Source organism: Panulirus ornatus, chromosome 36, assembly GCF_036320965.1.
Source record: "Panulirus ornatus isolate Po-2019 chromosome 36, ASM3632096v1, whole genome shotgun sequence".
Taxonomy (NCBI): domain Eukaryota; kingdom Metazoa; phylum Arthropoda; class Malacostraca; order Decapoda; family Palinuridae; genus Panulirus; species Panulirus ornatus.
Window position 1 is genome coordinate 19,286,816 of NC_092259.1, and position 18,733 is coordinate 19,305,548.

At 41.1% G+C, this 18,733-nt stretch overlaps 1 protein-coding gene across 1 annotated transcript in view; it reads left to right on the plus strand.

Moving 5' to 3' along the window:
- LOC139760439 (uncharacterized) overlaps positions 1 to 18,733 on the plus strand; it is a gene marked incomplete at its 3' end in the record, with an annotated part of 167,836 nt that overhangs the window by 35,756 nt on the left and 113,347 nt on the right. Inside the window, exon 3 of the mRNA XM_071683676.1 lies at positions 6,643 to 6,836. Within this exon, the coding sequence (XP_071539777.1) occupies positions 6,726 to 6,836 (111 nt within the window). The remainder of the gene's footprint in view (positions 1 to 6,642; positions 6,837 to 18,733) is intronic.

An 18,733-nucleotide genomic window follows, 5' to 3' on the forward strand; every position in this document is an offset into this window, starting at 1 on the left:
TTTGCTTAAGCCATCACTACTTCCCTAAATACATCCCATTCTTCCCCCACTCCCCATATGTCCTTTGTTCTCACTTTTTTCCATTCTGCACTCAGTCTCTCCTGGTACTTCCTCACACAAATCTCCTTCCCAAGGTCACTTACTGTCACCACTCAGTTCACCCCAACATTCTCTCTTCTTTTCTGAAAACCTCTACAAATCTTCACCTTCGCCTCCACAAGATAATGATCAGACATCCCTCCAGTTGCGCCTCTCAGCACATTAACATCCAAAAGTCTCTCTTTCGCATGCCTATCAATTAACACGTAATCCAGTAACACTCTGTGGCCATCTCTCCTACTTACATACGAATACTTATGTATATCTCTCTTTTTAAACCAGGTATTCCCAATTACCATTCCTTTTTCAGCGCACAAATCTGCAAGCTCTTCACCATTTCCACTTACATCACTGAACACCCCATGTACACCAATTATTCCCTCAAATGCCACATTACTCACCTTTTTATTCAAATCGCCCATCACTGTAACCCGGTCTCGTGCATCAAAACTACTAACACCCTCACTCATCTGCTCCCAAAACACTTGCCTCCCATGATCTTTCTTCTCATGCCCGGGTGCATATGCACCAATAATCACCCATCTCTCTCCATCCACTTTCAGTTTTACCCATATCAATCTAGAATTTACTTTCTTGCACTCTATCACATACTCCCACCACTCTTATTTCAGGAGTAGTGTTATTGCTTTCCTTGCCCTTGTCCTCTCACCAACCCCTGACTTTACTCCCAGAACATTCCCAAACCACTCTTCCCCTTTACCCTTGAGCTTCATTTCACTCAGAGCCAAAACATCCAGGTTCCTTTCCTCAAACATACTACCTATCTTTCATTTTTTCTCATCTTGGTTACATCCACACACATTTAGACACCCCAATCTGATCCTTCGAGGAGGATGAGCACTCCCCACGTGACTCCTTTTTCTGTTTCCCATTTTAGAAAGTTAAAATACAAGAAGGGGAGGGTTTCTAGGCCCCCCGCTCCGTCCCCTTTAGTTGCCTTCTACAACACGTGAGGAATGCATGGGAAGTATTCTTTCTCCCCTATCCCCAGGGAAATATGTGATATTATCATCTTAGGCACCTTATACTGAGATCTCAACCTGATTGAAGTAAAATCAAATTTAGATGCTGAACTGTCTAGTCATAATGCACCAAACAGTGGAAGTGTTTTCGTCATTTCAATTTTGATATAAATGGATAAACCAGGATGTGATCAATGAGATGTCTGCAACAGAAAGTGAAACACTGCTGAGTAGCAAAACAGAGGAGGAATGAGTAAGTGAGATGATCACTTTGGTACCCCAAACATGCAACAGGAACATATCTATGAGAAGAAAGCACCAAAGGTTTAGGTTAGATCTAGCAAGATGGGCACTTTACAGGAGGTGGAAAATAAGTGCAGGACTTCTAGAGAAACCACAGCTCATCCAGCTATCTATTTTATCTATATCTCTGACACCTGTTCCCTCCTGGAATTCCCTCAAGGGGGTGGCCTCAACAAACTGGCAAACTCAGTGCTGCTTCATAGCTTTTAGTGCCTCACACTTAACAGACCAGTGACAGAGGGCAACTCTACTGCAGTGTTTGAACAGGCTCTAACCTGATGTTCCTACTAATGAGTTCTACCAAATGCTTCTGCCTAATGTTCCTTCTACTTCTACCTTATGCATCTGCCTCCTTTTTTTTTTTTTTTTTTTTTTTTTTATACTTTGTCGCTGTCTCCCGCGTTTGCGAGGTAGCGCAAGGAAACAGACGAAAGAAATGGCCCAACCCCCCCCATACACATGTACATACACACGTCCACACACACAAATATACATACCTACACAGCTTTCCATGGTTTACCCGGACGCTTCACACCATTTCCACTGACAGCACTGAACACCCTGTACACCACTTATCCTCAATGCCTCATTACCTCCCTTTTCAAACCCCATCACTGTAACCGGCCCGATCACACAAAACTTTTCACCCCCTCTCACCTCCAATTTGGTCTCCCTATCTTCTCTTCCTCCCGTGCATACCCCAATAATCCCTTGGTCAATCTTTCCTCACTCAGTTTCCCTCCATGTGAAACTTTCTTGACACCTCTTCCTCTCTCAACCACTCTTTTTAAGTTTTAATTCTTCCTTGCCCTTGTCCTCTCATCAACCCCTACTACTCCAAACATTCCCAAACACTCTTTCCCCATATACCCTGAGCACAATTTCACTCAGAGCCCAAACATACCATGTTCTCTATTCCTTCAAACATACCCATTTTCATTTTTCCATCTGGTTTACTTCCACACATTTTCAAGCCCCAATTTGACCCTTCGCAAATGACACTCCCCGACTCCCATGTTTCCCATCTTAGACAGATAAAATACAAAAGCAGTTTTCTGGGTCCCCAACTCACGTCCCATTTTAGTTGCCCTCAACACGTGAAACTAATAACCCTTCTCCTATTCACGATATTACTTTTATATTTCTCTTACACCTTTATACTGAGTCACCACCTGCATTGAGTCTCAAATAGATCTGCAACGCTTAGTCATCAGCAACCAAACAGTGGAACTCATTCCAATTTTGCATAAAGATTATAAGCCGATGTTCCAATGATCTTGATGTCTCCCAAGTAAACACCAATCAAAACAAGAGGAAGAGAAGTGGAGATCACTTTACCCCAAACATGCACAGAACTACATTCATGAGAAGCAATACACCTTTTTAACTACAAATGCCTTTACACGAGTAAAATATTTCAGACTTCTAAAAACCAGCCTCCCACCTATCTATTCTTATTATTCACTAGAGCACCTTATCACTCCTGATATTCCCTCAGATCCATCAACAAACTGCAAATCCATTGCTGCTTCATAGTTTTATCCTCATCATCTTCAAAGCCATACAGAGCAACTCTCTGCATTTGAACACCAACACTGTTTCCTCAATTGAGTCTACATGCTTCTGCCTAATTCCTTCAATACTCCTCCTTATGTTGCCTCCTACCTCTATCTATTGCTCCTGCCATTTTGCCAAAAGGCAGGGCTAGCACATAGTGCTTACCATAGGGAAATATAGAGTTACACAGTATGAGCAGTGTGAGTTAAGTGTTGTCAAGTGTTATGACTGATAGTGAGATTGCATGTGTGTGGACAGAATGCCATTAGTCCATGTGTCGGGCGAGGGAGAAAGAAAAGGCAACTACCTGGGTCAGAGGAGTGCATCTTGACAGCTCACTGAAGTGCTACTTCACTATGCAACTGGCACTAACCTTCCTAATACCCAGCAGGTAGTACTGATAATATACCTCCCTGGTTGTTGGCTGCCTACCAACTATCAGCTACTACCCAGCAAAGGAAAGAATACCTGTCAGTTGAAATATCAGATGACCTTAAACTTATGTGAAACGCACGAAAAAGAAGAAAAAGCCTTAAATGAAATATGGAATAGCCCAAAATACTTTTACTAATATGCAAAACACGAATCCAAAACCCATTCAGCAAGTCAAAAACATTGAAAATAAATGACCCAACAGACTTCTTCCTAAACAGTAATTCCCCAAGTGTACACATAGCAAATGTCACCTTCTTAATACAAGATTTTGAGATGGCCATTGAGAACATACCCATGCATTCAGCCCTTGGCCCACACTTGTGGAACTCAGTCTTCATAAAGAAATGCAAGACACCTCTTGCACATGCACTGAGTATCCTCTGGAGAAAATGTCTAGATTCTGGCATCATTCCCAAGAGTCTAAAACTGACTCGCATCACCCCACTTAACAAAGGTGGAAGCAAAGCAATCCCCAAACACTATTGACCGATAGCATGAACATTGCACGTAATTAGAATTTTCAAAAGAGTCCAAAAAGGCAAGCTGAAGTAATTTCTGGAAGTGAACAAGCTTCATAACCCAGGACAACATGGTTCTAGACCGGGAAGATCTTGTCTATCTCAGTTGCTTGGCTGGCTGTTATGATAGGATAGTTGAAGCTCTAAAAAACAAAGAAAATGATGTAGTGATTTACTCAGACTTTGCAAAAGTATTTGACAAGGGTGAACATGGTTTCAGAATGCAGAAGATGGGAATAACCTGAAAAATTGGGAGATGAATGTACAACTTTTTTACGTATAGATCACAACATGATTATAAACCATGCCATCTCCTTTGTCTCCATTATAAAAAGCTGAGTATTCCAAGGAAATGTACGTGCCACCCCTCCTGTTCTTCATTCTTATATCTAACACTGAAGCAAACATAAGCCACAGTTCCATATCCTCCTTTGCAAATGATAGAAGAATGATTATGAAAATCACGTCAATAGATGATGCCAAAAGTCTGCAAAGTGAGACACTAAGTCTGTAACTGGGCAACTGAAAACAACATGCTTTTCAGTGGATATGATTTTCAACTTATTCAGTATAGGGAAAATGATGTAATAAGAAATAGATACAATTGTGCTATCATAAAGCATTTGGATAATGTGGAACAACTTGGAAAAATAACAGCAAATGACCAAACCTTCAGTGAACACAACAAAACAGTGGTTGCTCCATGCAGAAGGATGGCAGGCTGGATCCTGCAGACCTTCAAGACAAAGGAAGAAAAACAGTTGTGTTATTATCAAGGCACCAGTTCTTTTGTCAACTGAATATTGTTGTGTTCCAGCATCCCTCTGCAAGTTCGGCTAAATTTCAGATTTAGAATATGTTTGGAGATCTTTCACAGCCCATATTAATGTGTTAAAGGAACTATATTGTTAGGAATGACTGAAACCACTGTGGCTTTACTCCCTGGAGCACAGATTTATACCTGGAAAACCCTAAAAGGTATGTTTACCGACTTACATTCAGAAACATCCCACTGGCACAAAAGGCATGGAAGAATTAGTTAAATACTACCTCTGAATCGGGAGATGTGATGTGCACAAAAAGAGAGAACACCGGAAACATTCAAGGCCCAGGACTTTTCAACACCTTGCTATCTACCATCAGAAACAGCATGGGATGCATTGTAGTGGAATTCAAGAGTGAATTTTACAAGTACCTATAAAGTGTACCAAACCAGTTAGGCTTTGGGGGCTACAGTGGTTGGTTGGTTGACCTATGACCCAATCCAGCAACTTGGGCCCAGCCCAGTCTGTAGGGTTGAAGACCCTTGAAGACTCCATGAGGTGTCCTCAACTAGACCATGTTGATTCTTTTTCTGCATCCATCCATGTCTCATGTGGTCTGCTTTTCTCCGTTTCCTCTCAACCACAATATAATCTAGCTTCTTATCCATCATATCTGTATCTGCCATTCATTCTGTATAACCATTCTTCTATTTTGTATCATTCTGTCTGTCCTCTAAAATCCAAGAATGTTGTACTAATGCTCATCTTTCTCATGTATCCTGACCTGTATAGTGTATATACTTAGGTTTCACATCCCTTGCATCAGAAGAAGGACAAATGCTCCCTCATACAATTTTCATGCACACTATTCACTTAGATTCTGTCCATTCAGCACGTCCTGTGCCCCTCCAATTACTCTCCCTTTGCAAGGCTTCTAATTACAACTTACCCATTCTTATTCTTACTGAACTTCAGTCCCTTATACCTAAGCTCAATCCACAGCTTACTAATTTGTAACATATTTTCAGAATCCTTCTTTTCCATACATCATCAAAGTAACCTCATTCTCTTCCTCTGCTTTTTGATTCAGCTAACAGCATGGCATCATCTGCATAAAGCAACTTACTAATTTCCATTCTCTCCCTTTGTGATTTATCTGTACGCTGTTATCACCACACCATACTCTCATTTCATTTAGTACCTCAAATATATAAATGACTATGGTGACATAACCTTGCTGCTTCATTATTAAGGCTCTTAACAGCATTAAGAAGTCTTTCGCTCTAACCATGAGTAGTCAAACAGCATAGAATTTTCACATTCACTTTATTAGATGACATTACTCATTCCATAAATTGTGCATACACTTTCTTTTCAAGGATTTTTTTCTTGTGCCTTTCGAAGTGCATGAGTGTGGTATGTACAACCCCTTCTTTTCCCAAATCCACCTTGTCCTTCACCTTCAAGGAATTCTTTAATCCTTTCAGTATGATCAGTCTCTTCTTTACTGTATGTATATAATGCCAGTTTTGCTGAGAAGAATTTTCCATTTGTTGTTCTTACAGTCATTTTTACTACCTCTGCCCAGTACCATTATGCTGTGTAATAGTTCCTGCCTTCATCCAGTTGTTAGCCACATGACCACTTTTCTATGATTGCATACCCTTTCTCCAAATGCTCTCAAAACTTGATCACTCCACTCTTCACCAGATCATTCACCACAGTGCCTGTATCCCCAGCTTGTCCATTCCTTAAGAGCATCATTTCTCTTCCCTGCTTGTCCTTTCCTTATCATCTATTTGTCTCTGTTACATATTGCATTTTTCACCATTTTCATTAATTTCCATAGATTATCAACCCACCTCTTACAAACTTTGCTCTTCATGACTAGTATTCTTCTAAACTTGTTTAGTTCTGTCCACTCATATCTTACACAGTCAAGTGTTCTCATTAAGTAGTAATCCATTTTATTAATTTTCACAGATGCAGATGAAAAACACTTAAAAAAACGTCGTCGCACAGGGACTTTTGAAATAGAAAAGAAGACAGAAAGTTTAACAGAGGAGATGGCTCACAGCATGCCAAAACGACAGAGAACTTCCACATATGAAATCCTCAAAGAAACTGGTAATCCAAATCTGTCCAATGATGTGTTACCAGTTGGTGAAAGTCAGCAGGTTAGTTGACTGTGATTTAAATGCTTTTTAGGAACCCTTTGACTCTAGTCTTCATTTGATTTGGCTTATCACTTTTGGGGGGCATTTTTTATCCCCCAGGATTGGATCACCTTACGAGCCATGAGAGATATCTAGATCTTTGGGAGGTTAGAAACCTCTTAATCTCATATCTTAATGATCTACTTGGTAGTAATGGTCTCTGTTTGGCCTAGGTCCATCCTATGACCAATCAAAAACCTCCACTTGGCAACAAATTTATCATTCCCAAGCAGTTGATTTCAATCTTCCTTTTATTGTCAGGGATCACTGACATCAGAGGATATATTCTGCTTGGCTAATTTTCAGTTGGCTTGTTACTGCCTACTTCAAATAGGTAACCTTGTCTAATTTAACTTGGGTGTGATGTACTGTGTAATTGATTTATCACCCTTATTTGATAGGTCTACATTGGCTACTGCCATACTGTATATGTAAAGAAGGGATTACAATTCAAAACCTGAACACTGAACTTTTTTATAGCAAAGGATTGCAGTTATGAAATATGAGAATTAAGGATACAGGCTTAGGCAACAACATGTAAACTTTCAGAATTTTGGCAGATTTGAAAAGAATTCATATTTTTTATTTACCATATAAGATATTCGTTGCCTTTAATATGAATATATTTCAGGGTCTTTTGGAGAATTTTTTGGTCAGCAAGCATTTTATCATGATGACAGCAAAAGACTTCATTTCATATCCCACCCTTTGGCAAAATACATTTTTATTCATATCACACTTGCTGGTGGTCAGCTTGTTGAGAGAATCTCTTGGGACTGAATGCTTACTGTCATTGCAGTTGTCTGTGCTTTTACCTGTTATTTGCTCATTTATTTATATATTTATTATACTTTGTCACTGTCTCCTGCGTTAGCGAGGTAGCGCAAGGAAACAGACGAAAGAATGGCCCAACCCACCCACATACACCATGTATATACATACACGTCTACACACGCACATATACATACCTATACATCTCAATGTATACATATATACACACAGACATATGCATATATACACATGTACATAATTCATACTGTCTGCCCTTATTCATTCCCATCGCCACCCCGCCACACATGAAATAACAATCCCCTCCCCCCGCATGTGCGTGAGGAAGTGCTGGGAAAAGACAACAAAGGCCACATTCGTTCACACTCAGTCTCTAGCTGTCATGTATAATGCACTGAAACCACAGCTCCCTTTCCACATATTTGCTCATATTTGGAAAAAAATTCAAGGAAGGAGGTTGCACACCTCAGTTAGTGGGACTGGCCTTTTTTTTCTTTGTGGAGGGGGTGGGGTATGCCATTGGACATTCATTAGCAAGGGGGAAAAGATGTTCCAGGCCTCTGAAGATTGCTTAGGAGGGAATGCTGAGGGTGATTTTACACTGAAACCATTGCTAATATTCATTTTGAAAATCTGTGAGCATGAAGGACTGTTCAGTATCTGCATTACCTCTTAATTGAAAACAATGCTGAATCACTAATTCAGGGGATGATATAGACAAGCATGCTACCCCTCCCTCTCCCTCCTAGTAAGTCTCGCTTCACTTCAACCCCCATTTTGCAGAAAGTCGCATGAGTTTGCTCTATCTCTATCTATCTATCTATCTATCTATCTATCAAAGGAAGCGGTGATACCATGTACAAGATGTATGTGGCATGAGGAAGGGCAGATCAGAAAGAGTAGCGAGTGGTGGCATGATAAAGTAAAGTTGTTAGTGAAAAAGAAAAGAGAGGCGTTTGGATGATACTTACAAGGAAGGAGTGGCAGGGGGTTAAGAGGAAGTTGCAAGGGTTCAAAGTGAGGCGAATGAGAGTTGGGGTGAGAGAGTATCATAAACTTTAGGGAGAATAAAAAGATGTTCTGGAAAGAGTTAGATAATGTGCGTAAGATGAGAGAACAAGTAGAAAAATTGGTGAAGGGAGCAACAGGGGTAAGTAATAAAAGATAGTGAAGAAGTGAGAGGGAGAGGGAGTGAGTATTTTGAAGGTTTGTTCAATGTGTTTGATGATAGAGTAGCAGATGAAGGGTGTTTTGGTTGGGTGGTGTGCAAAGTGAGAGGTTCAGGGAGAATGGTTCAGTTAAGAGGGAAGAGAAGCTGGAAGCCTTGCAGAAGATAAAGTCTGGCAAGGAGATTGGTTTGGATGGTATTGCAGTGGAATTTGCTATAAAAGGGGGTGACTTTGTTGTTGATTCGTTGGTAAGGATATTCATTGTATGTATGGATCATGGTGAAGTGCCTGAGGATTGGCAGAGTGCATGTATAGTGCCATTGTACAGAGGCAAAGGGGATAAAGGTGAGTGTTCAAACTACAGAGGCATAATATTGTTGAGTATTACTGGAAAATTGTATGGAAGGGTATCGATTTAGAGGGTGAAGGCATGCACAGAGCATCAGTTTGTGGAAGAGCAGTGTGGTTTCAGAAATGGTAGAGGATGTGTGGATCAGGTGTTTGCTTTGAAGAACGTATGTGAGAAATACTTAAAAAAACAGATGGATTTGTATATAGCATTTCTGGATCTAGAGAATGCTTATTATAGGGCTGATAGAGATGCTTTGTGGAAGGCCTTAAGAGTATTTGATTTGGTAGGTAAGCAGCTAGAAGCAGTGAAAAGTTTTTGTCAAGGATGTAAGGCATGTGTACAAGTAGGAAGAGGAGAGCGATTGGTTCCCAATGAAGGTCAGTCTGCGTAAGGGGTGTGTATGTCCCCATGGTAGTTTAATTTTTTTTATGGATGGGGAGGTTATGGAGGTAAATGCAGGAGTTTAGGTGAAAGGGGCAAGTATGCAGTCTGTTGGAGATGAGAGGGCCTGGGAAGAGAGTCAGTTGTTGTTCGACAATAATACAGCTTTGGTGGCTGATTCGGATGATAAACTGCAGAAGTTGGTGGCTGACTTTGGAAAAGTGTGTGAAAGGAGAAAGTTGATAGTAAATATGAATAAGAGCAAGGTTATTAAGTTCAGTAGAGTTGAGGGACAAGTTAACTGGGAATTAAGTTTGAATGGAGAAAAACTGGAGGAAGTGAAGTGATTTAGATATCTGGGAGTGGACTTAGCAGCGGATGGAACCATGGAAGCGGAAGTGAGTCACAGGGTGGGGAAAGGAGTGAAGGTTCTGGGAGCGATGAAGAATGTGTGGAAAGAAAGAACATTATCCCAGAGAGCAAAAATGGGTATGTTTGAAGGAAGAGTGGTTCCAACAATATTATATGGTTGCAAGACATGGGCTATAGATGGGATTGTGCAGAGGAGGTTGAATGTGTTAGAAATGAGATGTTTGAGGACACTATGTGGTGTGAGGTGATTTTATTGAGTAAGTAATAAAAAGGTAAGAAAGATGTGTGACAAAATGTGTGATTGAGAGAGCAGAAGAGGGTGTGTTGAATGGAGAGAATGAGTGAGGAAAGATTGGTAAAGAGGGTATATGTGTCAGAGATGGAGTGTAAAAGATTTTGAGCAATCAGGGCCTGAACATACAGGAGGGTGAGAGGCATGCAAGGAATAGAGTGAATTGGAGCGATGTGGTATACCGGGGTCAACGAATTGTCATTGAATTGCAACAGGCTGTGTGAAATGTCTGAGGTTATCCATGGAAAGGTGTGTGGGGACTGGAAATGGATAGGGAGCTGTGGTTTCGTTGCATTACATATGACAGCTAGAGACTGAGTGTGAACGAATGTGGCCTTTCTTTGTCTGTTTTCCTGGCTCTACCTTGCTGAAGCAGGGTATAGCAATGCTGTTTTCTGTGGGTGTTGCCAGGAATAGATGAAGGCAAGCAAGCATGAATATGTACGAGTGTATATATATGTATATGTTGACATGTATATGTACATGTATGAGTGTTTATGCATATTTACAGTTACACCACCGAATTTCTGGCAACTGATGGTTCGGCACCTCCTTTAGTCCGTACAAATTTTCATGAGGGAACTTGAAATTATCGCAGCCATCAGACTAGTTAACTGGGCAGCCATGGATGGCATTGTATGTGGGACACACTTATATACATATTTTACACTGCACTTATTGGTGGTGATATCACAATTCTTTGAGATTCTTAGCTTGTTTTGCTTAGATTTATCCCTAGCTAAAACTTCTAAGACATATGACAGTGTCAGCCGTGGTGTCAAATGTAAACACCAGCCCATATTGATCCAAGATAAAGCAGAACTGTTGAAAAAACTGGACCGTGGTGTTTTGTTGCGTAAGCTATGTGACATCTACTGTATTGGTTCAACTGTTTATGATATAAAGAAGCAAAGGGAGAAAATATACAAATTTTATGCAGACAAACAGAGATTCCAAGAAGCAAATGACGATTAGAAAAACTATGAAAGATGGTAAGAGTACTGAGAATGATCAACTGATGATGGAATGGTTTTTTATTTAAATTGTTTGATATTAGTTTAGATTAAATTTCTAGCAGTCCGTAGTATACTTTAGACACATGGGAGGTGCATGATTATTGGGTTAGAGGTGTGTTTATGAATTATTATTTATGTGACCATGGTTGGTCCAGTAAAATGGTTAATCCGGCAAGGCTTTGGAACCAAGAGTCCCAGAAAATCGGTGGCGTACTTATATATTTATTTATTTATCATACATAACTGCTATCTCCTGCGTTAGCACAAGGAAACAGACGAGCAATGGCCCAGTCCACCCACATACACACGTATATACATAAGCGGCCACACACACATATAACATTTTTTTTTTTTTTTTTTTTTTATACTTGTCGCTGTCTCCCGCGTTTGCGAGGTAGCGCGAGGAAACAGACGAAAGAAATGGCCCAAACCCCCATACACACGTACATACACACGTCCACACACGCAAATATACATACCTACACAGCTTTCCATGGTTTACCCCAGACGCTTCACATGCCTTGATTCAATCCACTGACAGCACGTCAACCCCTGTATACCACATCGCTCCAATTCACTCTATTCCTTGCCCTCCTTTCACCCTCCTGCATGTTCAGGCCCCGATCACACAAAATCTTTTTCACTCCATCTTTCCACCTCCAATTTGGTCTCCCTCTTCTCCTCGTTCCCTCCACCTCCAACACATATATCCTCTTGGTCAATCTTTCCTCACTCATTCTCTCCATGTGCCCAAACCATTTCAAAACACCCTCTTCTGCTCTCTCAACCACGCTCTTTTTATTTCCACACATCTCTCTTACCCTTACGTTACTTACTCGATCAAACCACCTCACACCACACATTGTCCTCAAACATCTCATTTCCAGCACATCCATCCTCCTGCGCACAACTCTATCCATAGCCCACGCCTCGCAACCATACAACATTGTTGGAACCACTATTCCTTCAAACATACCCATTTTTGCTTTCCGAGATAATGTTCTCGACTTCCACACATATACATATACATATACATATCCAGACATATACATGTATATACATGTACTATTCATACTTGCTACCTTCATCCATTCCTGTTGCCACCCCACCTCACGTGAAAAAAAAACAATGAGGTAGCGCCAGGAAAACAGAAAAAAAAGGCCACATTCATTGACACTCAGTCTCTAGCTGTCATGTGTAATGCACCGAAACCACAGTTCTTTTTCCACATCCAGGCCCCACAGACCTTTCCATGATTTACCCCAGATGCTTCACATGCCCTGTTTCAATCCATTGACAGCACGTCGACCATGGTATACCAATTGTTCCAATTCACTCTATTCCTTGCATGCCTTTCACCCTCCTTTATGTTCAGGCCCCAATCGCTCAAAATCTTTTTTGCTACATCCTTCCACATCCAATTTGATCTGCCTCTCCTTGTTCTCTCCACCTCGCACATATATCCTCTTTGTCAATTTTTCCTCACTTATTCTCTCCATGTCTAAACTGCTTCATCACACCTTCTTCTGCTCTCTCAACCTTACTCTTTTTATTACCACACATCTCTTTTACCCTTTCATTACTTACTCGATCAAACCACCCCACACCGCAAATTGTCCTCAAACGTCTCTTTTCCAACACATCCACCCTCCTCCACACAACCCTATCTATAGCCCATGCCAAGCGACCATATAACATTGTTGAAACCACTATTCCTTCTAACATACCCATTTTTGCTCTCCGAGATAACGTTCTCGCTTTCCACACGTTCTTCAACGATCCCAGAACTTTCGCCCCCTTCCCCACCCTGTGACTCACTTCTGCTTCCATGGTTCCATCCGCTGCCAAATCCACTCCCAGATATCTAAAACACTTCACTTCCTCCTGTTTTTCTCTATTCAAACTCACCTCCCACTTAACTTGTCCCTCTAATGTACTGCACCTAATAACTTTGCTCTTATTCACATTTACTCTTAACTTTCATCTTTACCAAACTCAGTCACTAACCTCTGCAGTTTCTCATCCGAATCAGCCACCAGTGCTGAGTCATCAGCAAATAACAACTGACACTTCCTAAGCCCTCTCATTCACAACAGATTGCATACTTGCCCCTCTCTCCAAAACTCTTGCATTCACCTCCCTAACCACCCACAAACAAATTAAACAACCATGGAGACATCATGCACCCTTGCCGCAAACCGACATTTACCGGGAACCAATCACTTTCCTTTGTTCATACTCGTACACTTGCCTTACATCCTTGGTAAAAACTTTTCACTGCTTTCAGCAACATACCTCCCACACCAATTACTCTTAATACCTTCCACAAAGCATCTCTATCAGCTCTGTCACATGCCTTCTCTAGATCCATAAGTGCTACATACAAATCCATCTGTTTTTCTAAGTATTTCTCACATACATTCTTCAAAGCAAACACCTGATCCACACATCCTCTACCACTTCTGACACCACATTGCTCTTCCCCAATCTGATGCTCTGTACATCCTCTCAATTCACACCCTCCCATATAATATCCCAGGAATACTCAACAAACTTATACCTCTGTAATTTGAACATTCACCTTTATCCCCTTTCCCTTTGTACAATGGCACTATGCATGCATTCTGCCAATCCTCAGGCTCTTCACCATGATCCATGCATGCAGTGAATATCCTTAACAACCAATCATCAACACAGTCACCCCCGTTTTTAATGAATTCCACTGCAGTACCATCCAAACCATCTGGTTTTCATCTTCTACAAAGCTTGGATTACCGCTTCTCTGCTTACCTAGCCATTCTCCCTGACCCTCTCACTTCGCACACCACCCTGACCAAAACATCCTGTATCTGCCACTCTGTCATCAAACGCATTGAACAAACTTTCAAAATACTCCATCTCCTCACTTCATCACCTCTTGTTGTTACCTCCCCATTTGCCCCCTTCACCAATATTCCCATTTGTTCTCTTGTCTCCACACTTCATCACTTCTTGTTGTTACCTCCCCATTTGCCCCCTTCACTGATGTTCCCATTTGTTCTCTTGTCTTATGCATTTTATTTACCTCCTTCCAAATCATCTTTTTATTTTCCCTAAAATTTTATGATACTCATCCCAACTCTCATTTGCCCTCTTTTTCACCTATTGTATCTTTCTCTTGACCTCCTGCCATTTTCTTTTATACATCTCCCAGTCATTTGCACTACTTCCCTGCAAAAATCTTCCATATGCCTCACTCTTCTCTTTCACAAACAATCTTACTTCTTCATCCCACCACTCACTACCCTTTCTAATCTGCCCACCTCCCACCTTTCTCATGCCACATGCATATATATGGCCAGAGAGCATTACTGGATTACGTGTTAATTGATTGGCACTTGAAAGAGAGACTTTTGGATGTTAATGTGCTGAGAGATGGAACTGGAGGGACGTCTGATCATTATGTTGTGGAGGCGAAGGTGAAGATTTGTAGAGATTTTCAGAAAAGAAGAGAGAATGTTGGGGTGAAGAGAATGGTGAGAGTAAGTGAGCTTGGGAAGGAGACTTGAGTGAGGAAGTACCAGGAGAAACTTAGTGCAGAATGGAAAAAGGTGAGAGCAAATGACGTCAGGGGAGTGGGGAAGGAATTGGATGTATTTAGGGAAGCAGTGATGGCTTGCACAAAAATGCTTGTGGCATAAGAAGCGTGGGAGGTGGGCAGATTAGAAAGAGTTGTGAGTGGTGGGATGAGGAAGTAAGATTATTAGTGTAAGAGAAGAGAGAGGCATTTGGACAATTTTAGCAGGGAAATAGTGCAAATGACAGGGAGATGTATAAAAGAAAGAGGCAAGAGGTCAAGAGAAAGGTGCAAGAGGTGAAAAAGAGGGCAAATGAGAGTTGGGGTGAGAGAGTATCATTAAATTTTTGGGAGAATGAAAAGATGTTTTGGAAGGAGGTAAATAAATTGCATAAGACAAGAGAACAAATGGGAACATTGGTGAAGGGGGCTAATGGGGAGGTAATAATAACAAGTAGTGGTGATGTGAGGAGATGGAGTGAGTATTTTAAAGGTTTGTTGAATGTGTTAGATGATAGAGTGGCATATATACGGTGTTTTGGTCGAGGTGGTGAGCGAAGTGAGAGGTTAGAGAGAATGATTTGGTAAACAGAGAAGAGGTAATGAAAGCTTTGCAGAAGATGAAAACTGGCAAGGCAGCAGGTTTGGATGGTATTGCAGTGGAATTTATTAAAAAGGGGATGACTGGGTTGTTGACTGGTTGGTAAGGATATTTAATGTACGTATGACTCATGGTGAGGTACCTGAGGATTGGCGGAATGCATGCGCAGTGCCATTGTGCAAAGGCAAGGGGGATAAAGGTGAGTGTTCATATTACAGAGGTATAAGTTTGTTGAGTATTCCTGGGAAATTATTTGGGAGGGTATTGATTGAGAGGGTGAAGGCATGTACAGAGCATCAGATTGGGGAAGAGCAGTGTGGTTCCACAAGTGGTAGAGGATGTGTGGATCAGGTGTTTGTTTTGAAGAATGTATGTGAGAAATACTTAGAAAAGCGAATGGATTTGTATGTAGCGTTTATGGATCAGGAGAAGGCATATGATAGAGTTGATAGAGATGCTCTGTGGAAGGTATTAAGAATATATGGTGTGGGATGCAAGTTGCTAGAAGCAGTGAAAAGTTCTTATTGAGGTTGTAAGGCATGTGTACGAGTAGGAAGAGAGGAAAGTGATTGGTTCTCAGTGAATGTTGGTTTGCAGCAGGGGTGCGTGATGTCTCGATGGTTGTTTAATATGTCTATGGATGGGGTTAGGGAGATGAATGCAAGAGTTATGAAGAGAGGGGCAAGTATGCAGTCTGTTGTGGATGAGAGAGCTTGGGAAGTGAGTCAGTTGTTGTTTGCTGATGATACAGCGCTGGTGGCTGATTCGTGTGAGAAGCTGCAGAAGCTGGTGACTGAGTTTGGTGAAGTGTGTGAAAGAAGAATTCTGAGAGTAAATGTGAATAAGAATAAGGTTATTAGGTATAGTAGGGTTGATGGATAAGTCAATTGGGAGGTAAGTTTGAATGGAGAAAAACTGGAGGAAGTGAAGTGTTTTAGATATCTAGGAGTGGATGTGGCAGTGGATGGAACCATGAAAGCATGATTTGTATGGGTTTTCAGAAGAGAAGAGGGAATGTTGGGGGGAAGAGGGTGGTGAGAGTAAGTGAGCTTGGGAAGGGGACTTGTGTGAGGAAGTACAGAAGAGACTGAGTACAGAATGGAAAAAGGTGAGAACAAAGGGGGTTAGGGGAGTGGGGGAGGAATGGGATGTATTTAGGGAAGCAGTGATGGCTTGCACAAAAGATGCTTGTGGCATGAGAAGCGTGGGAGGTGGGTTAATTAGAAAGGGTATTGAGTGGTGGGATGAAGAAGTAAGATTATTAGTGAAAGAGAAGAGAGAGGCATTTGGACGATTTTTGCAGGGAAAAAATGCAGATGAGTGGGAGATGTATAAAAGAAAGAGACAGGAGGTCAAGAGAAAGGTGCAAGAGGTGAAAAAGAGGGCAAATGAGAGTTGGGGTGAGAGAGTATCATTAAATTTTAGGGAGAATAAAAAGATGTTCTGGAAGGAGGTAAATAAAGTTCGTCAGACAAGGGAGCAAATGGGTACTTCAGTGAAGGGCGCAAATGGGGAGGTGATAACAAGTAGGGGTGATGTGAGAAGGAGATGGAGTGAGTATTTTGAAGGTTTGTTGAATGTGTTTGATGATAGAGTGGCAGATATAGGGTGTTTTAGTCGAGGTGGTGTGCAAAGTGAGAGGGTTAGGGAAAATGATTTGGTAAACAGAGAAGAGGTACTAAAAGCTTTGCGGAAGATGAAAGCCGGCAAGGCAGCAGGTTTGGATGGTATTGCAGTGGAATGTATTAAAAAAGGGGTGACTGTATTGTTGACTGGCTGGTAAGGTTATTTAATGTATGTATGACTCATGGTGAGGTGCCTGAGAATTGGCAGAATGCGTGCATAGTGTCATTGTATAAAGGCAAAGGGGATGAGAGTGAGTGCTCAAATTACAGAGGTATAAGTTTGTTGAGTATTCCTGGTAAAGTATATGAGAGAGTATTGATTGAGAGGGTGAAGGCATGTACAGAGCATCAGATTGGGGAAGAGCAGTGTGGTTTCAGAAGTGGTAGAGGATGTGTGGATCAGGTGTTTGCTTTAAAGAATGTATGTGAGAAATACTTAGAAAAGCAAATGGATTTGTATGTAGCATTTGAAAATTTAGCAAGTCATTATTACTGATGTGCATTATTCTCTGTGTTGTATTATAAATGAGTAAAATAAGTATTATGTTATTTTGTAAAATATACACCTGTATAAATTTAGAACATTATTGTGCCTGAATCTATTGTTCTACTGAGTTATCAAGATTCCCGCATTCCTCACATGCACACACATATAATCATATTTTTTCATACATACTTAACATTTCTTGTGTGAGCGAGGTAGTGTCAAGAACAGATGATAGAGCCTTAGAGGGAAAAATTCTCTTTGTCAACTAATCCTCATGCATTCTCTAAATATCTCCAAACCATTTCAGCACACCCACACCCGCTTCATATCTCAACCCCACAGTTTTATTACCTCGCCTCTCTCTTTCCCTTTTATTACTTAATCATACCACCTCGCATTATGTATTGTCATCAAACATTTCATATCCAACACCTCCACCCTCCCCCACACATCCTCATCTATATCCCATGCTTCACATCCATGTAACAATGTTGGAACTATTATACCTTCAAGCATGCCCATTTTTGACCTAGATAATGACCTCTTTTCCACCCTTTCTTCAATGCTCCTAGAATTTTTGCTCCTTAGCCACCTTATGACTCGCCTCCACTTCCATTGTTAAATTTGCTGCCATGTCCACCCCAGGTATCTAAAACATCCCACTTCCTTCATATTTTCTCCATTCAGACTCACCCCCCCTACTAACATCTCTCTGTGCACTGCTAAACCTAATAACTTTGCTTTTATTCATAAACATATGTTTGCTCTATCCCACAAAAGCTAGGTAGCAGGTAGCATCCAGAACAGATAAATGTGGTTTTGGTGCATTACACGTGACAGCTAGAGACCGAGTGTGAACGAATGTGGCCTTTTTTGTCTGTTTTCCTGGCACCACCTTGCTGAAGCGGGGAATAGCAATGCTGTTTTCATGAGGGGTAGGGTAGCACCAGGAATGGATGAAGGCAAGCAGGTATTAATATATACATATACATGTGCATGTATGTAATGTCTGCATATGTGTATGTATATATTGATATGTATATGTATGTATATGTGTGTATGTGGATGTATATATATATATACACGAATGGGGCCTTCGTTGTCTTTTCCTAGCGCTACCTCGCACACATGAGGGGGGAGGGGGATGTTATTCCATGTGTGGTGAGGTGGCAATGGGAATAAATAAAGGCAGACAGTGTGAATTGTGTGCATGGGTAT